General features: G+C 38.7%; 1 protein-coding gene across 4 annotated transcripts in view; it reads left to right on the top strand.

Annotated features, from left to right (window-relative positions):
• The window catches only part of ENOX1 (ecto-NOX disulfide-thiol exchanger 1), a 285209-nt gene that overhangs the window by 171947 nt on the left and 87090 nt on the right, over positions 1-26172 (top strand). For 3 of the 4 annotated variants that reach the window (XM_008934599.3, XM_018071490.1, XM_018071489.2), the window contains 3 exons: positions 14347-14520; positions 16164-16370; positions 22605-22838. In XM_008934599.3, coding sequence (XP_008932847.1) covers positions 14347-14520; positions 16164-16370; positions 22605-22838 — 615 coding nt within the window. The remainder of the gene's footprint in view (positions 1-14346; positions 14521-16163; positions 16371-22604; positions 22839-26172) is intronic. The other variant, XM_018071491.1, reaches the window with a different exon arrangement.

Here is a 26172-nt window from a genome sequence, read left to right as displayed (position 1 = left end):
GGCAGATATTCGATGTGTAAAATTTCAGTCCAAACTGCTAATGATTGGCAAAGCTAAGAGCAACTGACAACAGGGTATCGTAATAGGAAGTGTCAGGTGACTTTAATAATAGATGATCCTGCCTCCTGTTCTATCACTTTGAACACTTTTGTTGTCTAAGGTGTATGATGTATTTTTCTGTGTGGTTTTGTCTGTATTTATTTATTTGTATTTTAATTCTGATAAGATCTTAATTCAGTTAAGTTTTACATAACATAGAGTTCCATGGGAGTAATTCTTGCAGCAGTTAGGAATTGTTTCCACCTACCTGTTCTTCGTTTACAACCTCTGTATTTATGTCACTAAATGCTTCCAAGTTTTGTACCATGGAACAGAGTTCACAGTACCTGTCCACCTACCTCCTCTATAAAATTCATGAGCTTTGTAATGCTCCTACACAACTGCCTCTTCTCCCCAGTGAGCAATCTGAGGCTTCTTCAGCCATGGTTCTTATGAGCTACTTTATAGTGTTCTTGATAATACTCATTTCCCTATTTTTGCTGTGCTTTTATATTTCTTGGGGAATATGGGGTGACTAATACAGAATATGGTATGTCGAATGAGAGTCTGAGTTTTCTAAGAGACTTGCAGTAATTTTCCCATACCTTTTTGTCTTATCCCTTATCCAGGCAAACCTTTAAATTGGCTTCCCTGGCCCCTTCAATGCAGTGCCACACTGCCAGATCTTTACTGCATGAGCCATTCACCCTATCCTTTGCAGAGACTCTTTTGGGATTTGTTAGCATTGTGCTCTTCTGCTTTCTTTCTGTTTGGTTCCTCTAAAATACCTCTTGAGATATATATAAAAATATATATTTTTTTTTTCAGGCAATCAATTATATGTCTTTTGGGGGTTTTGATGTAACACTACTCTCTCTCTTTTTAATACAATTATCAACATTACCTCCAATTACACCACTGATCTCAGATGGAAAGTATTGTTAGTCACTATTCTTGTATTTCCATCTCTTTGGCCAGCTTCTGACCTGTATCAATCATGACAAGATCTTGTCTTTCACTTTATGCCTGCACAGTTTCTTTGACAGGCTCTTGGGGAAGACTTTAGCAAAGATTTTTTTCAGTCAAATAATTACGCAGTATTAGTGAACGTTGCTCAATTATGCTGCATTTATTGTACATAGAATGTCAAATACGGCTATACCTTTATCCCCAATACATTTGGATGCTGCAAGTGTCTTTGTGTTATTTTTATATTGCCCCACTACCAGAGATTGTAGTTGGACACCTTGTAAAAAAATACTTAACAAAGCTTGTGAAGGAGGATTGGGTAGCAGTTTCTTTTTCATATTCTAAAAAAGATGGTAAAAATATATTGAGAACACTACTATCATGTATCCTTGAACTGACAACCAACATTCTGGCAATTTTCATCCTGGAACTTATTTTTATAGCTGGTACAAACCTCTGAAAAAAAATATTTTTTTATAAAACTATTGACAGAACCCTAGCTGTGGAAATGCACATGGTAAGGCAAAAGAAGCATCTTAATGTGGATAACATATTCTAACCCACTGTTACAAAGAAATGCATTTTCACTAAAAATGGGATAAAGATTCATTACAATTTGAAACAAAGTCTGTCTGACATCATTTGGCTTTTTCCTTAATTTGCAAAAAAATGGATACTTCTTGAAACAATGAATGTATCTTCTGTTCTTGGTGTTTGCAAACCCACACCTTGCTTGAAAGCTTTGTAAAAGAGGGTCGCATGTAAAAGAGAGTCAGTGTTCTGATGGTGCACTGTAAATACCAAAAAGGCCAATTTAATTTCTGAATGGTGGGGTTGATTCTGTGTATGAGTGTGTGTGAAATTGCTATGTGTTTGGTTCATTGCTCTGAAATATTAGCAGGTGAACCTTTGGTGCAGGCTGTCAGAAATTACAGATGAAATTTTCTAGCAGCAAGAATTTTAAGCTACAAGTTTTGCACAAAACCATTAACATAATCTAAATTAAAATGTGTTATGCGCAGGAGATACAAAGCCTGGAATCTTCCTTAATTGGAATAAAAGTTGAACTGATTTTGTGCACATAGTGTCTCACTCTGCTTCCTGTAGTATGCTCTTCATTTATAAAACCTCCTGATTTCTTCTCAGACAAGATTTTTCCCTGTTAAACTAAATAATGAAATACAACATTGTAAGAATGTTGTCAAGATTGCTACTTTCTAAGGAGAAATATAGCCCTTTTTTTTACCCACACTGGAAGACAGCCAAGAGCAATGCTGTATTTTAAGCTGTTTTGGAGGTACAAAGATGTAAGTGTTCTTGGAGAGATTCCTTCTTCCTCCTGTAAGCATTTCTCATCTTTTTAGTCCCTTTTTTTGGTGAAGAACATGATGAGAGATTTGTGTTTATTAGGAAATAAAAACTATGCCATAATAAATAATAAAGTAGATTTATACAAATGTTCTAAGATTTTTTTTTTTCTGGTTGATTTGAAAGTTTCTTATATACTCATCTTTACCTATTTTCTTGAGGACTTCAGGCAATGATGTGATTGAGCTAGCTGATGGCTGGCCAGAGAGCCCCAGCTGTTTTATATTTGGCATGGTGTTCTCCACATGCCCAGTGCTGGTTTATTATTAGTTCAGGCATACAGTTCCCATTATCGTGAGAGACAGGAGAGAGCGAAGGAGTCACTGGGGGCCAAAAGCATTAACCCAGTTCTGTGCATTGCCCTGCACAGGTCCCAGAGTATCTTAAAAGAACCTCAGGATGATTTAACCCATCCCAGCTGGCTGCCCCTGGGCTATTTGCCAAAATCAAGGTTTATTAGTCTGCACTATTCCATTGATCATGGCTCTGGTAGTGAGGCCTCAGGGAGCAAGGTCTACAGAGCAGCTGGCTACTCTGGCATCTCTAGCTGCTGATGACCTTCCCTGTACGAGAGAAATGCCCACATAGCTGAAAAGAAGGGTTTTCTGCTCTGTGGGAGACACAAAATGAATGGAGATGAGCTGAAAAATCTATTTATAATGTTATAATTATTGTACTTGTGCTGAAAAACTTTATGGTTGTGACCCAGATGTCAAAAGATGCAGAAATGTCTGTCTAAGTCTGCTAAAAGCCTGGAACAACAGCTCTCAGACGTAGGGACTACCCTTATTTACCTTAGCATGATGCACACTCTCCTGACACTGTTTTAATGTCAAGCCTCTTCTAAATTGGTCAATGGAATAATTACTGTACTCAAATAGCATGAAAGGGAATTGGTTTTTTATGAAGTGAGGGGCATCCCACTTGGAATTTCTTTACTAGCCATGAAGAGTAATCCAGTTACCACCATTGCCAGTCATTTGACCATTGAGTCTGGCTGCCTAAAACAGGCACTTCAGAGAGCTGAGAGGGCCCTTGTGCTTATATCATCAAGATCTAAAAACAATCCACAAAATTCATGTTGGAAGGGGAATTTGAAACATTATCTTGAATTGCAATGAATGCATCAGGCAATTTTCACACCCTGTGAAATTTGAGAAGTGGGGAGGTGGTCAAAGAAAGCATTAACTAATGAAGAGATTTTTCAAAACCAAATATTTTTAGCTCAAGCACAGTATTACATTCATGGACTTACAAGCTGCAGAGGAAGACAGTGTTAACATGTGGAAGCTTATATTTATTTAATATTTCCTATTTATTTTTTTGTGTTGGAGAACACAGATCAAATCACAGATGTAACAATGGAAAGGATAAAAAATATATCTCCTGTTTAATAAGCAACATACTCCATTTCTGTCTAGCACACTTTATTACCTTCCCTTCTGACAAGTCTCTAGCTGAAAACGGAGGGTATTGTAAATCATTTGAAGCTGAGGGTGTTGTGGATTATCCAAAGCTGGAGAAGAGGTGATTGACTGAGCACTGTGACTAATTCTCATGGTCTTTTTTGCCCTTTTTTGTCTTTTGAATGTAGAAGGAATAGTACTTTGGATGGTACTTTCCATTCTCTTGGTTTCTACAACTTTCATCCCATCCTCCTCAACGCAAAATGCTTTTCTTTAAGTTGGTCATTGTGTCTGATTTTAGATCTTTTGCCATCTATGTGCAAGCTCTCATCACCACAGATCACTCTCTTCCTGCCCACATGGCTACCCAGTCCTCAGGTCACATCTGCCTATGACCCCTGTGAATTCACAAATCTTTCCGTTTTGGATGCAGACACACTGCCTGTGGCCTGAGCCTGCCATTAGCTAAGGTACCTGCTTATGTAAAGCTTAATGGTTTCTCATGTTCCCGAAGAGCTGTACTAACCAACACTCTGTATTTTGCAGTGAAAGCTAAGCACATAGGAATGTTTTCAGGTTGCTAAGGTGCTAGATGACTTTGAAAGCAAAAATATCTTTGTCCTAGTGCGTTGGAGTTTAATTAAGATAGTTCTTTCTACAGACACTCAGGAGTATTACTTGCTGCTATCAAAAATTAGTTCTTTTCTGATCATGTTTTATGTAGCATAGTATTCTCAAGATGCAATTCTTGGTTAATTCTTAACCAATAAACAGTTTATTAATTCACCAAGTACCACTCTATTACTTACTCAACAATTAGTTAATCAAATTCAAATCCAACAGGTATTCTGCTCATGCACAGAGCATTCAATTATTGTCCTACAAGTTGCTGCCATAAACTGTATGGAGGTCAAACAGTTGTAGTGGAGGATAATAAAAAAAATAAGATTTCTTATTGCATTCATATACAGACAGCAAATCTTTGCTACATCTAGTTTACTTATCCTCCTAGTACTCCATGGGTTAAAGATACTGTGGATTTAGGAATTTGGACACTGTTATTTAAATTATTTAACATGAGATAAACTCAGAAATTAGTACCAGTAACAATCATTTAAACTTACTGCATAAATCTCTCTTTTGCTTGTTTACTCAGGCTTTTTAAAGAGAAGCATGCATGTAGAATAACTTGGTTAAAACTTTGAAGTATCGTCACACAAGATTTTCCAGCCAATTTCACAGGACAACTTTCTGTCATCTCCTGTAATGACACCAAGAGAAATACATCCCATGCAATAAAGCTCATTGGTATTTTCATCCAAAAATAAACCTAAATGCGGCACAAAACTTTCTCTGACTTAGGAAGCTTCTGAGCCTGCAGAGTGTTGGAAATCGGGAGAACATTATACAGAAGTGTCACTTCAGATTGTTCTGTTCTGGTACTAAACAAAATTAGGGATTTGCTAGAGGGTTAGAAGGATGCTTCAGTATGTCAGAGTCCAGTTTTTCTCGTGTTTCTTTGAGAACTTGACCGTGCAGTCGATACACCTTTCTGAGTTATGCAGCTTCTTTCCAGTTTTGGCAGGGCTGTTGTGTTGTTACTCCTGTGACCCTGGAAACGCAAGGAGAGTGTTTGTATGCATTCCACAGATTCAAGGATCCACACAGTAACTCCAGTTTAATAGCCAGAACTTCTTTCATGATTCATGAGAAAAATTAGTCCCTTTTGTTTTCATTTGGAAAATGTCCAATGGAAAGTCTGGATTTCATTTTTTCACCCATTTTCTCTGAGGTCACATTAATATCCAGAATGGTATTTTACCATCTTTTACACACTGAAGGCTTTTTATGAGTCATTTATTACAAGGGTTATATTTCAGTATTAGTCTGGCTTGGGAATTGAATTTCTTCCTATTTCTCCAATTTCTTTTCAGTATTCATTTACATCTTAGGAGCTTATATATTCCAATAACCTTTTTTTTTCTTTTTGTGCCCATACAAATGCCTCTCAAATTTCTGGAATACAGCACTTTCCTAGATAGCAAGCAAAGAAAAATCCATTAACAGTTCATAGGCTGTATAATCATGTTTTATTTATTTTCTCATCTTCTAGAGCTTTGAAGTGAAAGGTGATCTCATTTTCAAGGAACATGGCAAAGTTTCATTTTAGGAAGAGGTTCATTTGGCAAACAGATTGAACAGCTTCCAATGGAGGGAGCTTAGAGAGGCTACTTAGTTTGGCAAAGGCTAACCTTACTAAATAGCCCACTGTGATGAGCCCAGAACTGGAGAAATGAAAGGAAGAATCTGAAAACTGGAGAGAATTGTCGCAGGCAGCATATAGTGAGCGCACAGAGACTTTTTAAAGTCAGGAAATAACAGCTGTGCACATTTTACAGTGTACAGGCAATGTATTACTTTGCATATTGGCCAGTCCCATATTTTTACAAACTAGCCCAGGAGCCATTAGCTGGGGACCAGGTGGTACTGTGCAGAATTTGCATTTTTGTTATTTTCTTCACAATGAACTGGTGACTGACCCCATGCAAGGAAGTGATTTATTGATGAGAAGATGGAAGAAGCCCGTTGTTCCTACTGTGTGGAATGGTTCTTAAGCAGCAGGAACTTTAGGCAGGTGAACACTCTGGATGTTGTGAGGTGCTATAAACTCATGAATCCTTCAAAATCCCGGCACAGGTCAAAATAGCCTGTGAATAAAGCATGGACACAAAGGGTCCAGACAACATTACTGCCTGTTCATCTTTCCCTCTCCTTCACCTCTTTATTTTGTTTTTCTCTTTACATTTTTCCTTCTTTGATGTTTTTCTGCTTTTTGCCCTTTCAGTTTTCACCTCCACAAGTTTCTCCTGCAATGGCAACAGTTTCACACATGGAAGAGCAGCTGATTGTGGATAGAGACTAAGATTAGTCACTTTTTTCTGGCTTGGCTTTTTACACATGCAGCTGTCAGCCATCAAAAGCTGACAAACCATCATCAGACTCCCTCAGCCTTAAGTCTTGGGTTTTCCAGCTCATTCTGAGGCTTGCCTGTCAGGTACTTTTTTGTAGAGCTGTTCTAAGGGGAAATGAAATAGAATCACCATGGGCAGGTAGTGCCTGATTCCTCTGAATTAAAAATGGCACTGATGGCTATCCATAAGCAGACAGAGTAATAGAAATAACATTAGCTTTGTAGATTTCTGTACACACCAGTGTTGAATTGCATCTTTGAAGGAGAGTGGCATCCATTGTAGTAACACTTTGTTGTATTATTATTATTTGTTATTCTCTCCTATTATTTGCATTGCATTAAAAGCTCTAAACAAGATTGAGGTCCTGTTGTGCCAAGCACTGCAGCAATAAGGGATGAACCAGGAGTGATTCACCCCATTATTTGCTTGTAAAAAGAGAAGGTGGTTTTCTTTAATTTAGTCTTTGTCATATATATTGCTCTAAGTATAGTTTGTCATGTGATTTTGTGGGAAGGGATCAAGAGGAGGCCAGATTTGCTTTTTGTGTTTTCAACCACAGCATAACCAGATCTGAAGAACAGCATCTAAAGTTTTGGGATTCTCTGCTGTAAGCTATTCCTCTGTGCAGAGACAGTGCTTTCTTTAAAAAGCAAGTACAATAATACAGCCCTAAAGCTTTGTCAGTGATATATGTCTCATGGAAGTAATTTTCAAGTGGCAAGTGTTTTGATGATGCTACAAGGGCTTTGTTTGTGAAGTGGGTCTGGCAGACACTGTAGAGTTCACATAAATTATTACTTCATTTATTATTAATGAGAAACATTCATCTGGATTCCCCCTCACCCTCTGTTTTTGTCAAAACTCCCTTAGAGACTTGTGTTTGCTACAGACCAGGCTCTGTTTCACAGAATATAGCTCTTGCTGAGTGGTGTTAAGATGGATCCCCTGGCCAACTGAGAAAGCTGGAGGTCAAGGAGATTATTTCCCACTCCTTCTCTATTCACTCCTTTCCACTCCTCCAAATACGCAAATGCACATGCACACACACACTCACACACACATGTACATTGATCCTACATGCCTTACTCCTGCACCTGCAGGAGTCCTGTGCTCACATGATGCTTCATCAGTTGTGTTCATGCAGTGCCTAAGGGCATCTGTTCGTGTCTTCGATACTTAGTTCTTCACAAATTCAGGACTAGATGAGCACCTACAGAGACATCTCTGCCCTTGCAGTTATATTCTCATTTTTTTAATAGGGTCCACGGTCAGAGGGTCCATACCATATTCCTTTGTAGCAGTTCTGCAGAGACAAAGATGCCAAACAGATGGCAAAATATAAAAGCGGAGGTAAAATCTGTAATCTTGTGGATAAGGTGAATAAGGAATACATGATTTCTCAGGGTGAAAGAACTAGAAAAGTGTACCCAGAACTGCCAAATACCTTATTTTAACAAAGAAAAGGAAGTACAATTCCTAATTCAGCTGCTACTCACTAGTATATGTGAAAGCCAGAGATACAAATAGGTTCCAATGTATTCCAAATATAAGTAGGTACACAGTAGAATTTAGTGTAAAGGTATAAATTAAGTCATCTGGAATAGATACCTGCTAGAAAGGATTGTTCAATTATAATCTCTATCATTGGGAATATGTAAACACTCAATGTATATAGCTAAAAATATCATTCTCTTTACCTGCCTATTTCTTATGATGCCCTGGACATCTGCTACTGGCTGCAGTCAGAGGGTCCTTTCTCTGAGGCAGGATGATAGTGGTTTCAATGGTCTAATGGAGGAGCTGTCAGACCTTTTATCCCACCTTTGTTTATTGGAATGTGTCTGGAAGTTTACCAGACAATCTGGCATCTATTTTAGAGACAGAGAAGTCTAGAAGTTTAATGATGTCTAAACTGATTAAGGAAATGTACTTGAAGATGCTGATGAGAGAAGTCCTATAATATTGACCAAATGGGTCACTTTGCCAAAAGCTTCCTGAAAGCCGGAAGATGGTAGGATTTCAATGACCAGGGAAAGCAGTGATCCAGCCTTGATCTCTAGCTTGCAGATGAATATTCATTCTTAATTGCTGATAGGGAAAAAATGAGATTAACATGGAGATGAAGACACTAGCAGATTGCAGAGTTTTGAGGGAGAATTTTAGATAGAAATACAAAAAGTTTTTAGAATAGCTTTTTCTTACTCTAATAATGTACTTTCTTAATTTCAAAGAAAAAAAATAGCAACTCTTTCTTTGTTACTGAAAGTTAATATTTATATATACATATATGTATGTATATATATGTATTTGCTATAAGGGAGGCAGACTCTGTATTAGTTTGCCCTTTTTCAGGAAAATTTTAATTTCAACTTTTAGGAATCAACTCTATGTTCAGTCTCAAAATACTCAGCAATGGTGTTTCTGAAGTACACAGTCAAATCTCTAATCTCCAGAAGCTTTTTTTTCCTCCACAGAAAACACAGTTTAATGAGCATCTTACTACATTTATTACCAGCTGCTGCCTGGACTGTCCTAATCCTTTCAGTGCATGTTGGCAGGCAACTCCATTCTCTAGCAGAAAACAGACTATTTTTGTAGGTGTAAAATTATCACTCCCAGGCCATGGGGACCTTTTCAATGTTTATTATTTTTGTGGACTGTTTTGTGCTCAGATCATTGTTTTCACCACTCACCATCTCTCTGTGTGTTTGACCAGCAGGGTTGAGCCACATGGCTGATGATGTTCATGGTGGAAACCTTCCATGTGTGCAAGTAGGGGCACACAAACAAATCCTTGTTTTCACACATGGGTGTTCTTATGCATCCAATAGAAATACAACTTGGCAGCTGTTGTAAAACACCACAGAAACAATTGGCAGTTGCAGACAAAATAAATTACACATCCAATGGCTAATACTGTGACTCATAGAGGGGATTATACCCTTAGAAAGTTATTTTGAGCAGATAAATAACTTGTAAGCGCTGGTGGAAATGTGGCGGTAACTTAGTTTTGGCAATAGAGTGCAATAGCCAAAAGCACAGTTGGCAGGAGTTTGCATCCATGTTACTTGGGCAGAGCAATAACATGGCAAAAACAACAGGTGATTCAGACAGCAACCATTGCCAAAGAAGAAAAACAGGTCGCTTTGAGTTATCCTCAAAGGGTTTTAATTGTTTTTCTGTTTTTTCCAGAGTCAAATATTTCATGTGAAATGATTTGTTCTTCTGTTATTCCACTTGAAAGAAAAAGGTGCTTTAAAAACTACTCCAAGTGTTCAAGATTCTTCTTGTTGCCTCTGAGTGACAATTCCAAATATTTGCTTTCCAGAGGTTTTCACTGTTCTCCACCTTATCAGATGAAACAGGAATTAATTTGTTTTCACAAATTTAGGCATGCATGGACTTGAAAATATTGATGTTCAATACTTTCACTTTCTTATACAAATACGTGAATATTCAAGCCTTTTGTACAATATTCACAGGGACTCGAACAACATGTGCTTTTCCACTCTTGAAGTCCTTTAACATCTCTGATTACTTTCCATTTTAATGATCTCATTTACTAATTATTTATTAACAATTTCAAATGAAAATTTTCTCTCTCCTGCCAAGTTATTTTTTATAGTTCCAAGAGATCGCAAACCATTACCTAGCTGCATAAATATATGTATAGATCGCTTTAAAAATAATGCTGTGATCATTGGAAGCATAAAATACTGCTTTTTTAACTCTTCAGATGTGTAGTATATAAATGTAATATAGCTCTATGTTTAGTGTAACATATTCATGTCTACAAAATCTTAATAATTATGTCTCTAAAGGGATCTGTTAAAAAAACCATACATGGGCAGGGTTAATTCCCATTTCTTTTGAATACTGCATAAGTCTATCAGTTTCTTTGATTCTGAAGACCAATAGCCTTCCCAGAAGTTCAGCAGAAGTTGCCTCCAGTGCTAACTTTGGTGTCCTGGCCCTGCTCCAAATAGGCGTTATGCCAGGACATGAAGCAGTCTGCAGTGGTGGTGCTGATGGATGATCATCCCTTGTTTCTAGACAAGAGCTATCTATCCAACTTCTATTATTGCACCACTTGATAGCATTAATATAGTTAAACTTGGGATTCTTCTAGATCCTATCACAGATGTGGCATATTTATTGACTTTCCTTTCCAGTGATTTTGTCAGTTCCTTTTTCTCTGCACCTCAGAGTCCAGACCAGTATTTGGACATCCCATCTATAGTCTCTCTTCATGGTTTGTCAGAAATATGCAGGTGGCATGCATCAGCTTCTCTATAGGTAGAAACACCACCCATTTCTTTGGGGGTCTGAAGAGGATCTTCACTGTTCATAAATCCAGCTGAATTTTCCATCACTGCAATGCATGGTAATAGTTTACAGTATACAGAGAATGATTTTCATTTCTAGGATGCTCGACACCTGTGCATCCTCTCAGTGCTCATGCTATGTATGAAAGTATTTAATTCTCAATTTAACATATTGGGAAACTGAAGCAACTTATTCAAGAGGACAGAGAAAGTAAACCTGGTCAGGGTTAAAAGCTGTTCATGCATTCGGTAGTCTTGCTGTTGACCTTAGCAGGGTTTGGATTAGTGTCTGCAAGATGTGGAATTAGATTCCAAGAATTACTGGCTGAGTACTCTTCAGTATAGCTCAGCACAGTCATCTTCTGAAGGCATGTAGTCCCAGTACACCTCGAAGGACATTTTGTGAGTGTTGGACCCCAGCACTCTGCTCCAGCTCTTGTAGATTAATTCCAGTTGTAAAAGAAACTGATGACGAAGCCATATAGTTATTTAACACTGGCAAAGTTACTTACAAAGTCACATTTCCTTGAAGGTGCCAGGAATTAGTAGCAAATAATTTTCTACCTGCTTTGATTAGTATGCAACCTAAAAGCTCTTCCTTCCCATGCCCAGAGTTTCCTTGTTGCTATGTCCCTTAGATTTGTTTTTCTCTGTATCTGCATCACTGCCAAAGGACTATTCAGAAAACTGTACCTTATTGAAACCTGCCATCTTTGCTTTGGGTTCTCGAGAGCATGTGTCTGTGATTTGGGCAGAGTTTGCTATTATTTCAGTTTGCTAGTCCTGTAGTGAAGCTGAAATGTGTCTAGTGGTTGTCATAAGGAGAGAACAGGGATGGTTAAATAAAACTTGTGGTAGCAGTTGGCAGATGGTGATAGTTTTCCTTGTCTGTGACATGGTGCCTGAAAGGTATGTGCAGGACAGAGAGAACTTGGCCTTCTGTCCATCATTTTGTGTACCTGCTTCAGAATGCTGCAGGTCTCCTATGGATATTGGATTCAATATGAAATGTCTGGTTAGGACTGTAGCTGACCCTAATATGTCTAGAGAAATAGATGAAATGCCTCTCTTGGCATCTCCTGATCCTAGGAGAGGACTGGTATGACACAGTGTGTTGAGCGCTTGTGTGGTACTCCGCTTTTTGTGCCACCGAGCTCTGCAGGATGCTTTAGCAGAAAGTAGCAATGGGGGAATTCCGCCCACAACCAGAGACTGCTGCACATGATGGTCTTCTGTGACAGTCAGAAGTCTTAACTTTTAAAAATGAGATTACGATTATTAACATAGCCTAAGGACTTCTTTGAATTGCGTGTTTCTCTTTCACCTCTGATGTTAGCTCCCAGCATTCACCATGAATCTTTAATATCAACACCACTGCATCCCATGGAATAAATGACAGTCTCCAAGTTTCAAAGCTTAATCTGAAAAGCAGTGCATATACATTGATACTGAAAAAAAAAAATCACACCCAGAGCAAATAATTTTTCATAAGCCCACTTATTAAAAAATAGTAATATAATATCATGACTTTTCATTAATACTGGTCCTCAATAAGCCTAAAGCAAATCCTTGCTTGCTGTGCACTTGCTACGCTTGCTGTACAGAACTGCCTGAAGGTGGTGAAGGCTCACAATCAGTGAGCAAAGAGCAGGGAGTGTGCGGTTGAGAGAGACATGAGGTCTTTTAGAGTTTAAATTCTCAATCCTCAGTTGTCCTTCCTAGAGAAGATGATTATGAATGTTTCTCAGGAATAATAATGCTAATTTTCAGCCCCCACAGAGTGCTTTACACCTGCAAAGTGCTCTAAAAATGTGAGCTAATACTCACCAGTAAGTGTATATTACTGTACCTGTTTTGCAGATACAGAAATGAAAATACAGAAAGGTCCAAAGGCCAACCCAGGGCCACATAGCTTCTCACCAGCAGATTTAGGATGAAAAAACTGGTCTCCCTCTGGTCACATTCCACTGATCATGCCTTGTAACAAATTAGCTCAAATTTTGTATGTGTATATATATATATATATATATGGATATATATATAAACTTCTTGAGAAGGAGTTGTTTCCCTCTTTGCTTCTTCAAAATAAACAAGCTCCTGAGCTACCAAACCTCATGTTTACATGTATCATTAAGTATTTTCCAGTTGCTAGCCAGAAAACTCAGTAGAAAATCTGTAGAACACCAAAGTAACTCTCTTCTTTTAAATAATTCATGATGCCAAATAGCAGCAGTGTTATGCCAACAAAGAGATCGGTCTCTCAAAATATTTTATTCATTATGCCTCAAGAAACCCAAAGCCTTGTTTTTAACGAAATCAAATTTCAGAAGTTGGCTCTCAGTTCCTCTGAAACATCTGCTTATTACAATTCTTGGTGTTACAGCACTGGTGCTCCCCGGAAAATCTTTCAGCTTTAAGTAATACCTATGGAAGCCTTGGCAAAGAGATCAGGAAGGAGAAAGAGTAACGTTTGCCAAATATTCATTTTACTTTATGAGGCTGTAGTGGTATATGTTAATAATACATGTGTTGAAGAGAATCTACTAATCCGATTAAATAACAGGGCAAGAAGGAATTAATTCCAAGGTTCAAAAAGACCCCATTCTATGCAGCTGAAAATTTATATTCCAGGGTAAAATGGTTAGAAATCTTGAATAACTAGACTTCTATAACAGAGCCAGAAATGGATCTTTCTCTGTGCTGTTTGTAAATCAAGGTCACTTATGTGAGAAGGTTATGTTGTGATAAAGTAGTCTGACAATTAGATGGAGAAGACATATCAATGTTAAATTATATTCTTTGTACACTTTGGTCATAAAGCAATGTAAACACCACAGTAGCATTATGAAACAGAAAATGCATTCCAGATAATAACAGATATTCATGGTGCATGATTTTACACTTTAACATGCTGTGATTTACTCAGTCATGTTAATATTTTAGATTATATAACATTCCCTTCTTTATATATAGCTTTTTTTTTTGCTGAAAATGCACCTCCCTCCCCCTCTTCCTCTCCCTCTCTCTCTCTCCCCCTCCTTCTCGCTTTCCCTCTCCATTTCCCTCTCTCTTTCCTGTTGCTCTGCCTTTTCCATTTTTCCTTCCAGTGACTTTTTTTGCATTTACTCTTTTCCCTTCTCCTAATTCTAACAATGATACTTAGAGAAACAAAAAAAAACCAACATAAAGTGAAACTCTCTGTGCAAGAAATTTGTAACAAGTAGTTTCAAGATCTAAAAGCTAGAATTTTTTGTTATATATTTACAGATTCAATCTGTGTACCAGGCTTTGATCCAAGCCTTAGTATGATGACTGGAATCACTCCGATTAACCCAATGATACCAGGCATGGGGTTAGTGCCACCACCACCACCAACAGATGTGCCTGTAGTCAAAGAAATAATTCACTGCAAAAGCTGCACTCTCTTCCCTCCAAACCCAAGTAAGTAGATCTGATGAAAAAAATGTTACTTTCCTAAATACACTGCATGGAAATTTCTTATCTAATAACAATTATGTTTTTTAAGTAGATTACAGGTAAGTATGGTGTTTCTTTCTAAGGTATATTCTGTGTGTAAAGTATGGTATGGTATCAGAACATCCTTATTCATCTCTGTAAAAAAACTATGCATCTTGTACAAAAAAGAATACTACTTAAAGAAAATTAACAGAGCCTGAAGATCTCCACAGCTCATAGTAGAAATCTGTCTTTCCTGTAGATCAGAATGTTGCAAAACATAATGCTTATATGGTGCTGTTCTTCTCCATGCTCCCTTTCAGGTGCCCACAGTTAGATGGAACCAATCTGGGCTCATGTCCCTGAACACAGTATTTTGCACCCGAACACTGACTAGCTACAGTCCCTCTTTGGGGGAGATGAAGTGAAAAGGGGACTACGGCTTCTGTCTTGCTATTTTTCAGGGGAGTCAACATGGCAGATGAGTTCCTTCTTTTTGAAAGCAGAGACCAGGCTTTCTTCTGTCCCTTCTGTTACTTTGTGCAAATGGAAAACTCTTCCCACTGACACCAGCTCAGGCACAAACCCTGATTTTGTGTATGTTGGCCCCATGAGTTTAGTTTCAGAGCTATCGAACCAGTGACTTTCACTATCACTGTGAAGTCAAATGAGAACATGAAGCAAATAGTCTTTGCATGTACCTAGATCACAATTTAATATGTACATTTTAAGGTTGTAACCCCATTGACTGTGTTAAAGGGCCAAAAAGCTAAGTCATATTAGTCAGATTCCTTCTTCAAGAATTACTTTTAGAGGAATGCTGTAATAATCTACATATAAACAAGGTGAAATGTTATGGCAGTTTATATTTTTTATAGAGCCTTCAAAAATGTAATAGTTTTCCAATTTAAGTGTGTATATGTTCTCTCTATATATGAAAACAACATTTCTAGCTACTCCAGCTCATGAGCACTTGTAAACAGTGAGGTTATCCTTCCCGTGTGCTGGAGTCTGCTCTATTATCTCACAACAAGACAAAACAGATAACCAGCAGAGCATTTTCATCATACTGTCACTTCGTTGTGTTTCCCACTTTGTTTTTCTGTTTGCTGTACTCCTGTACTCTGAGACAGAAATGAAATTATGCTAAGACCAGGGAAAGGTGTCCAGCCCAAGTGCCCACATACTTGGTGAGCATGGCGAGTGATGGGAATGAGCCAGAGACAGTGAAGTTCAGGCCTTGAATGCACTGCACTAGTGCTTGAGATCTGTGCTCGGGGTCAAATCAGTTGCAGAAGCTCCCCTGCTTTGAAACAGAGTATTTTTCTGGTTTTATGTGGCTATTCAGGGAAAAGAAAGATCCTTTTAGACCTCACTGTCTGTCTTGGAGAACAACCTACAGTGGCAGGAATTAATTTGTGAAATGCCACCTAAAGCTTGAGAAGGTGTAGATTCAAGTAATAAATTTTGGACAATCTGCAGTATTCAATTATTTTGCTTGTCCCTCTCTCCTGCCTCTATTCTATGTCAAATAACTGTTGCTGCCCAGAACTGATTAAGGGGATGAATAGAGCCAATGGATCAAAAGACAAATTTTGTATTCCAACGTGATTTCTGTTTTGACTTAGATCTTCCACCACCTTCAACAAGAGAGAGACCTCCTGGGTGTAAAACAGTGTTTGTTGGAGGATTACCAGAAAACGCAACGGAGGAAATTATTCAGGAAGTCTTTGAGCAGTGTGGAGATATAACAGCAATTCGGAAAAGCAAGAAGAATTTTTGTCACATTCGTTTTGCAGAGGAGTTCATGGTTGATAAAGCCATTTACCTTTCTGGTACTTCACATTCTTTAATGGATTTTCCTTGCTTCTCATTTGTATTTTGTGATGCTAATGCTTGCTTATTTTCTTAGCTTTAATCTCAGCAAGTCTTTCTTGAACTCAGTGGCTGTAGCGTGGAGTCGTGGAGTGGCAAGGGGCAATTCTGTTATTTCTCTGTGTCTGCCAAGACTCATGCACAGTTTTTTATGTTACTTACCCAGAAGCAATCTCCTGCCATCCCACGACAGTGCAGCAGATCCTGAAATTCACTACAGAATAATCTTATTTTCGATTTACGCAGGTTTATATAGTTCTGCTGACAGGTTGTGGAAAGAGGAGGGCACCAGGCCAGGAACTCTGCTGTTTTCCAGTGCCAGTTTCTCTGGCAATTTATTGCCATATTTTTATAGATTTGCAGTGCAGTCTGAATAAAGTCTGTCTTTATGCGTGTATGTATTCAGCTACTGCATGGGTTAGATTCTGAGCCCCATCTGTAGGCTATAGAAACTCATGTGTAAAATTTCATCATCTCTTTATTTTCCAATAAAGGAACAACAAAAAACCAAACCAAACCAAACCAAAAAAAACCAACCAAACAAACAAAAAACCCAAAACCAAACCAAAAATAATAAAAAAAAAAACAAACCAAACCAAACCTGTAATTCACAGGAGAAAAAAAAAGAAAGAAGAAAAAAAGATGAGAAGCAACTCTGCTTTCACATATCAGGCTTCCATGGCTGTCACTGCCTTCTTAAGGTTACAGAATTGGCTTCCTAACTGAGTCCTTTTTCACCTTTCTGAGTTGGATACCATGCCTTGTATGTATTTGTCTCCACTCCACAGGCTGGTTCATCTATCTTTCTGGGTCCTGGAGAGACACAAAAGCATTGTTTTGCTCCACAAGTGTAGTGTAGCACTTTCAACCCATGCAAGGTATTCTTAAATAAACAAGGTTCAGGGACTGCTTCTTGGCCAAGACAAGCTGACACAGACTGGTTTACATCCACCCATCATGTGTAAGGTGACCTCAAAAGGACCCTCTGGAACCATCCCCATCTGAGCCTGGGAAGCAGATAACGATCCAGGATACTTTGTTTGAGCTCCCACCCTGACCATCTTCTGTTTAGCAGTAAGGACATAATCTCAGCATCCAGTAAATGTCCATAGGAAGCTCACACAGCTAGAAACAACTTGTCTCTCAAATCACCATCAACTAAACCTTAAAATGAATGAAAGAAAGAAAATAAACCATCTAAACTTTGAAATATGTTGTCAGGAAAAACCTAACTCCTTTACTTCACAAAGATTTTGTTAGGGTTTCTGGGTTGTTGTTGTTTTTTTTTTCTAACTTGGCTACTTGCTTTAAGTATCTATTTGAAGAGCTACAGAAAGTCATGAGTTTTATGGGATCTATATATAGATTGTTTTGAAATACTGCTCTAGTTTCAGGTTTCTTGCAGATCTCCATTCCACCCCCATTTTTTCTTCTTATAGTTTTTTATTTTCATTTCATTTCTTCTTCCCTCCTCATCTTCTCTTTCTGATTTCCAGCCTTCTTGTTAATTTGTTCGTTCACATTGCTTCCAAAATGCTGTAGTTCATTGTGACAGATTACAGGCATCACTAGCAGCAGCACATTTACCAGCTTCTGTCCAGGGGGGCCCACTCCACAAGTAACAGAACAGAAGAGGAGCACACCAGATTCAGTAGGAGCTGGTATTACTGTATTCTGATAAACAAAACAGTGGCAACAGAGAGAGCAAAGAAAAGCTCAGAAATGTACAGGCTGCCACCCTGGGCCAGAGCCAGTGTTCCTCTAGCTCAGTTTTCTGCTTCGCAGCAGTTGGCTGCACCCTTTGCTTCACTCCAAGTCAAGTTTTATTTTAATTTCATTTGCCTTAAATCCTGAAAGACCAGATTTTATTATTAGAGGTGGGAAATTCTATGTGCTGCCACGTGTCCTCATTCATAACACACTAGAGTGCTCATTTGGAATAAGGGAAACAAGTAGAAATGGAAGTGAAAGATTCCCTTCCTCATTCTTCCTCATTCTGAATTTTTTGCAAGTTTATTTCCAAGTTCCTGATCCATCCTTCCTTCTTCTATTTCCTTTTACCACAGTCCACTGCTGTCTGCGCTTCCTCTTACGTCTGTTCTGCAGCCTCCATCCCCGTTTGTCTTTATTTTCACACCTTTTAATTCTTCCAAAGTGGTGTTTCTGACCAGATCAGGTAAAGAACCAGTAGAATTGGAAGGGAGGAGAAAGAAATGCAGAGGTACTCTGTAGCCAAGTTTCACTTCTTTTTACCAAGATCACTGAACTCTGCTGATGAAACAGAGGGCACTGATTGTTCACCACCACCACCGAGCAGGGCGGTCTGGCACTAGGTGGGGGTGTCTTATTTGTACTGAAATATTGGGGGGTTTTATCCAGTCTGTTCCATTCTCAAACATAATGTATTCTTAAATGGTGGGAATAAAGCATATAATTAAGGCATTTTATTTTCCCCGTAAGATACAAAAGGGATGTACAAATTGAATTTGTGGGTAATATAGTATGTGTGTTATATTATGGGAAAGTCATGCCTTTAATATCTGTGATATAATGATAATTTTGTCTACCTAATCAATTTTATCTGTCTACTCCATCAAATCTTATCAAGTTTTGCATTTATCCTATGCTTGTCACCAGAATAGTGCAAGGAATTATAAAATCCTTCAAATAGCTTAATCACTGATTATTTTTCCCTTTGTATTCCCAAGTAAACATGTATGAAAAGAGACACTGAGAGATGGGTAGAAGACTGTGATAAAAATGTTAACTTTAGGAAGGCTAGGTTTCATTTAGCCCTGAAAGTTGTATTTTGATCTCCTGAGGAAAAGACTTTCTAAAATTGTCATACCAGCCCATGAGAAAGCACTTTTCCAAAACTGTATGTACTTTACTCTTGTGGCTGACAATCCAGTAACACCTGCAAATATTGATGGCCCTGGACTTGAAAACATGGGACAAGCTTGAGACAGACCTGTTTATACCCCAAAAGCTCATGTATGCATTTTTCCTATGCTGATATTTTCCCTTTTGGGTTTCTTTATAATACCGTGTATGTGTTTTATTTTAAGTTCTCTCTGATCATCATTAACACTCTGATCTAGATCCCCAGTTAGGGAGCAGATATTGGCCAGTCCCCAAAATACTCGAAGGTAAGTCAAGCCATGGAGTTCTCACTAGACCTATGATATGAAAAACTGTTTGATTTTTATTTAGTACTTCATTAATTTTTCCTGTTTCTACTCCTTTAAAGTGAGGATCTTGGCAAGTTTCCAAAGTCTTTTCCTCTGGCATTGTGTGCAAAACTGAAATTTAAAACGGCAAGCCAGGTACAAAGTTAATGCTAGCTGCAGTCCTGACCAAAAAGATGGGTAAAAAAATTCATTGCCCATGCATGAAGGGGAGACAGCGGCAGGTGGTCCTCTCATACATTCAGGCACGCTCAAACATCAATAAGGAGACATGATATTGGAAAAGAGTGAGCCTCCCAGCTGCCTTGTGGCTCAAAGTTTCCAGTGCAGATGAGCTCCTGAGGATCTCATATACAAACTAGGATCTACCAGTTGTGCTCCTTGCTACGCAGTACCTTGCTGGTTATCAGCCCATCAGGGAGTCTGTTCTTCACTGGCCAGACCACTGGTCCTGCAGTGTCTGCAAAGCCTAATTTATGAGTGTGCAAGAAGCCATCCCAAAGGCATTTGTTGCTTTTTTTAAGAAAAAGATGCCAAGTCCTGAGCAATCTGATCTGACTTTGAAGCTAGCTCTGCTCTGAGAGAGGGATTGGACTAGGTGACATCCAAGGTCCCTTCTGACCCAGATTATTCTGTTTCTGTGCTGGTGGAAACAACCTGGCTGGCTGACCACCTTCAGTCTTTAGAGTTAAACAAGCAATCAGATTTTTTCAGTGTGATTTGTGGTCAATTTAAAAAAAACAAAAATCTGTTAATTTGGAGGCACTTCAACTGGTTACTTAAAGGGAACCATTTTTCCAGTGCTACACAGAATACTGAGTTTTGAACTGCAGTATACATTGTCCAGGTTTTTTCCCATTATCCCCATTTACTTCATAAATGAGATTCACTTTAATAGAACTCGGCTTTTCTGGTTCACACACAATCCATAGATGCACAGGCCTTTTCATTAGTTCTTTATTCAGGTTATGTGATTGGCTTTGAAGTCCGCAAGAGTTTTGCATTCTGCAGCGCTGTTTCTGTCTCTGCCCATACCTGGTGTGTTCCTGCCAATGGAGGCGAAAGATGGGGTGTGGGAGAGGAAGAGAGATTGTGTCTTCCTGGAAAGTACAGCTCAGCTGGGAGATCTAATTTTAGGTTCACGAGACCTGGCACCTTGGCAGTGTCCTCTACATTGCTGATAATGCTATTTTGGCACAGAGAAATCACTGTTTGAGGAATGCAGCTGGCATGGCAAATTGGCAGGGAACAGTGATGAGGTTAGCTGCACCACTGACCCCTTTTGGCTGACTCCTTTGTGCCTACACCTCTGTGGATAAACCCACATAATTACGCCCTCATTAGTTCAAGGCCCAGCTCTGAAAGGTCACCCACACTTTTCTATGTTGTCGTACTGAATATGATGTATCTGTAACTCTTCCCTTCACCACCTTGGGACTTTGAAGCTATTGTCTCACATGTGCTGTAGGACAGACAGACCCCCATACTCATACAGCAGGATAGTTTTCCAGCAGTAAAACAGAGTATGCCTAAATAAGCATTTTTGCAAAGGTGTGCCTAATCTATTACACAATTCTTAGCTTTGCTGCTCCTGGAGGGAGTTCAGAACTGAGTTTTAACTGTGGTGGTGAGGTGCTGAAGCTCTTTAAACCTCAGGCAAACCACAAGACTGAAAGGTAGGTTCTCTTGGATTGCTGTTTAAAAGCACCAAACACCATTTTTCCTGACATTTTGAACAGTAGTTTCCCCTCCCTGGAGTTACTACGCAGTGGTTGTAGAAGTTTGTGTTTCTGAAGAGCCTTATATGTGCCAGCTTAGCACAGAGTTCATCTCTGCAGCATCCCATCATTTGAGAAGTCTATTCTGGGCTGTTCTCCTTCTGAGTCCACTGCAGGGGGTTGGCATGGAGAAATTAGAGCTACCCTGTGTAGACTGATTAATTCCGCCCATATCTGAAGGCTCTGTGTGCAGCTTTCTACATAGCATTTTCTCACACTTTCTCTGAATTGGCATTTTAAAGGTTAGACAAACTGCTCTGTGCATATTTTTCAGACTTGGAAATAAAACTTGGGAAAAAATTAGTTGACCAAGTATGGTCACAAAAAGCTCCTTTATAGCTTTGGCATGATTTGGTTGTCCTCTGACAGTAGTCAAGGATTTTAGTTCAGAGCCAGGGCCCTTTTGTACTGCTGCATAGCGCCTGATTTAAACCTTTGCAGTCTGCTAACTTCAGCATAGGATGCATTGACCAAATTATGAATACGTAGAATATCCCTAAAGATGAAGCACGATGGGTTTCATTATTTTTTCTGAAAGGGATCTTGCAAATGTCTAATCAATCTGTCCGTACTTTAAAAATTACTTTAAGGAATGATGAACTCAATTAATTTGTAGGTGGTTTGTATTTGCTGCTAGATTATTTCCACTAGGGAATTGGAAAATTGTGTTTGCAACTCAAAATTTGAGATCTAGCATCAATATAGTTAAGAAACCACCCTCTTTGTGGCACAGTAATTTGTGTAGCACAATTTTCACATTCACCTGTAGTCATGGTTTTTATAAAATTCAGCCTTTCCCCATACTTCCAATTCCTTTGGCAGGCTGGAGAAAAACATTGAATCCAATATGATCTCAGTAGGATCAGGAGAAGCAGAACTACATTCAGACTGAAGCAGATGTTATTTAGTAGTTGTTTTTTGTTTCCTCGGCCTTTACACTTTTAATAGTTGGGGACATCACGCTGAAAAATTACATATTTTGGGACACTTCTAAACAGGAATGTGAATTCTGTATCTACTGTGTTGATAGGTAGCGTGGAAAATTATGAAGAAAAATGAGTGGATGAATGTTTATCTTCTTCTGAAAATATGATGATTGATAGATCCTGCATAGATATGTGGGAATCTGCTAATGTACATTTTTACTTGGTTACATTTGAAGGGGGGGGGAGTAAGAAAATTTAAGCAAATAAATCCTGCAACAGTTAGTTCTACTTGTTGATTTCAGGTTACCGCATGAGATTAGGATCTAGCACAGACAAAAAGGATTCTGGTCGCCTTCATGTTGATTTTGCTCAGGCAAGAGATGACTTTTATGAATGGGAATGCAAACAAAGAATGCTGGCCAGAGAAGAACGCCACAGACGCAAAATGGAAGAAGACAGACTGCGCCCTCCTTCACCTCCAGCAATAATGCATTATTCTGAACACGAAGCTGCTTTGCTGGCTGAAAAATTGAAAGGTAAGCAGCATTTGCTACTTCTCATTTTATTATTCCTTAAATGCAGGAGCCATCCAGAAGTCAGAGCAGAGGAGCTGTTTTCTCTCCAGTGTATTTTATTACTTGCCCTGTTAGCTTTCCCCCATTGAAATGGCTTTTTCTGACATTTCTATGCCAATGGTAATGATACTCACCCACCTGCTAGAATTGTATGACTACTGTCTACCTTTGCTTTAACAGCTAAAACACAGCCTTCAAAATACTACCTTGGAAATGCTCTCATAAGACAACCTGTTGCAAGGATCCTTCTTCGTATTAAAGGCCTGATTCTTAAAATATCTTTAGTCCTTGACATATAGGTTACTACCTCACATGCATGTGACTGTCCCTGGCATTTAAATTGCCCTCAAAGGCTGCATTTTGAAGTGCCCCTCAGATGCAGTGGTACAGCTTATCTCTGACACACGCCATCCATTCCTTCATTCCCTCTTTAGGGTTAGAATTACTTGTGCAAGATAGCATTGTGTTTTGGTATGTGTTTGCTTTCTTGTTTGTTTGGTTTTTTCTAGGTACACTTATTAAGTTAGTATTTTTCAAGGCTGCACTTTCAGGATTCATCTTTAATAGTGAACACAGAAAGTAAGACGCAAAGAAATCAAGTTATTCTTGGAAATATAAAAAAAAATAACAAGTAAACAACTCTTCACACCCCTTAGCATTGTATTTGTTTTCATTAGGTGTTTAGCAATTATGTTTGGCATTCTTTCCCCCATGATGGCCAAACACATTACTGTGTGCCAGGTCATAAGAAGCTGTGATTCTTGCCACTGTTTCAGAATTATCTAGATCAGACTTAGGTTATCTAGCTGTCATCACACTGGTCTCTGTTCTAACTATGAAACATGTTTGGGAAGCTGAAGGAGGACAGTGCAAAGTGTTTCCTCCTTGGAGCATGGAGCAGAGATGCACCCTACTGTCTCTTTGAGTACTGCATTGATTGCTGTTAGTTGTCGTTGCTACCTCAGTGTATTATTAGTTTGGTTGACTGTCATTCTCACCATATACACTCCTCTGTTAAATAATTCATTAAGTTACTGGCAGATTGGTATAATAACCCAGGTGGATTGATAGACCAGGAGAAAAGGAGCAAAGAGGCCCCAATGTAAGAATTTTTAATTCTTATCTAGCTTCCAATACAGTTTTAGATCCATCTATTTTCAGCTGAATATCTTAGGAGTTAATCTTTTTTAGGGAAGTTTTTCTTTATGTAGTAAGGCCTACAGGTTTCCTGAACTAAGCAGAAAATGCAAGAAATCCAGACAATTTCTTCCATATGGCTAGTCATTCATTGCCTGGGGCAACTGAATGTGAGTTTTTGCAAGATGTTTAAGATGTCTATATTTAGAAGGGTTTTCCTTTTCATTCTGGGAAGTTTCCATACTTAATTAAAATCTATTCCAAGCATTTATATCTTGGGTTCTCCTGAGGGAAATTTGACCAGAGCTTGACATATATTCACGAGTTTAATGTAGAAATATCTTGAGCAAAATATAGACCAACACCATGTATATGACTATTTCTCTGGAAATAAGCTTTCAGAAACATACATAATTAAATATAAAGAAAATTAAGAAAACAAAATATTAGGTTCATTGATTAAAAATCACTAAAACCCAGCAAAAGAATACATTGCAATTTTAAAAGCTTTGGTAATTAACAGTAGCCTTGTAGTGAGATTTATGACACCGGCCCTGAATCAGTACAGATAGCTGGGGATGGAGAATACAGAAAAGCACCCTCTCCTCCCACTGGGCTTGAGTTGTCTCCTGTGCTAGGTACTATAGAAAGCAGAGGTGGGGTTCAGTCATTATACTGGTCTACATTTCCTAAGGCATCTTAGGCAGTATCTATAAGATAGTAGTGTCAAACATTACAGCCTCCCTTGGGCAACATGGATTCACCACATGAGATCTTTGTGACATCCTAAAAAAAGAAATAAAGCAACACTGGAGAAAATGCTTTAACTCTAGCAAAGGGCAGTTCATGTCATAGAGGGATGGAATCATTAAGGTTGGAAAAGACCTCTAAGATCGAGTCCAACCATCATCATACATTCACAATTTAAATGTGAGCTTCAATGAAGTTAGCATACATATGTGTGTGTGTGTGTGTACACATACATATATAAACATATGTATGTTTACACATATATATGTGTACACATACACACACACTCTGTGTGTGTGTGTATATATATATATACACACACAGAGTGTGTTTGTATGGAGTCAAAATTTCGGGTTTCTGTGTATCACCAGATTTGCACTGCTGCAAAAGCCTGGACAATTCATCCTAAAGTAAAGAAGGATCAGAATATAACTGCTCTTGGCAGAATTTACCTTGAAAGACTGGTTTTTGAGCAGATGCTTTGCAGTTCTTTTCTTAAGGAAAGTCATGACCTTGCCATGGTACCCACTTCAAAAGACTCCTGAGCTCTGTTACCAGCTCATGAAACAGAGCTGCAGGTGCCCAACATGCAGGTTTCAGCTCCTGCAGTGCCTCCAGAAGTTCACAGAGCAGCACTAGCTGAAAAGCAAGCCAAAATAGCTAAATATCTCTCATCCTAAGATACTGCTTTGCAATCACAGATGTAGACAACTTGGTCTGAATCCAGGCAACTTTTGTTGTCAAAATAACCTTGGAAATTCCTGACAGCAAGGAAATCTGATGTTGAGCAGGGATGAAGTAGGTTCATCAGCTACTCCCCTAATGTGGTCTAGATATTTACTGAGTCTGTAACAGAGATGGCAATATCTGTTTTCACCTTCTACAGTCTGCAGCATAAGACTAAGAAATCATTTTTTTGTGTACCAGACTCTTACCCCAGTGTTGTCAGCATATTCCTATTCCTCTCATGTGCTGAAGTCACCTGGCATTAACTGTGGGTGAGAGAATATAGAGGAACTTTTGTGCCAGTTGAAAACAAAAGTTAATTATAAAATTTCAGCCAGGTTCTCTACTGGTATGGACCTTCAGAAAAAAAGTATCCATTCCTCAGAAGGCACTGCCTAGTGACGGGGACTGGGACCCCACTGCATGTGAGGCCTTGTACACTTGCAAAAGCATGAGGGTTTATTACGTGATCTCCATTTCTTCCTCTCTGTGGACTACCACAAACCCTTTCATATCTGCAAAGAGCTTGGTTTGAATGCTTGATTTATTCAGAAATTAGGAAAACCTGTCAAACTATGGACCAGTGCAGTTTTTCACCACTTTCCATTTTTGAGTGTGGCAGACAGTGTTGGTTTATGTGTGTGTCCCTGTCCCTTTCCCTTTTTCCTTCTTTTTTTTCCTT

This window comes from Manacus vitellinus, unplaced genomic scaffold, assembly GCF_001715985.3.
Source record: "Manacus vitellinus isolate BGI_N305 unplaced genomic scaffold, ASM171598v3 scaffold_2_pilon, whole genome shotgun sequence".
Classification (NCBI taxonomy): Eukaryota; Metazoa; Chordata; class Aves; order Passeriformes; family Pipridae; genus Manacus; species Manacus vitellinus.
Note: the sequence above shows the minus strand (reverse complement) of the source record. Positions and strands in the feature narration are given on the sequence as shown.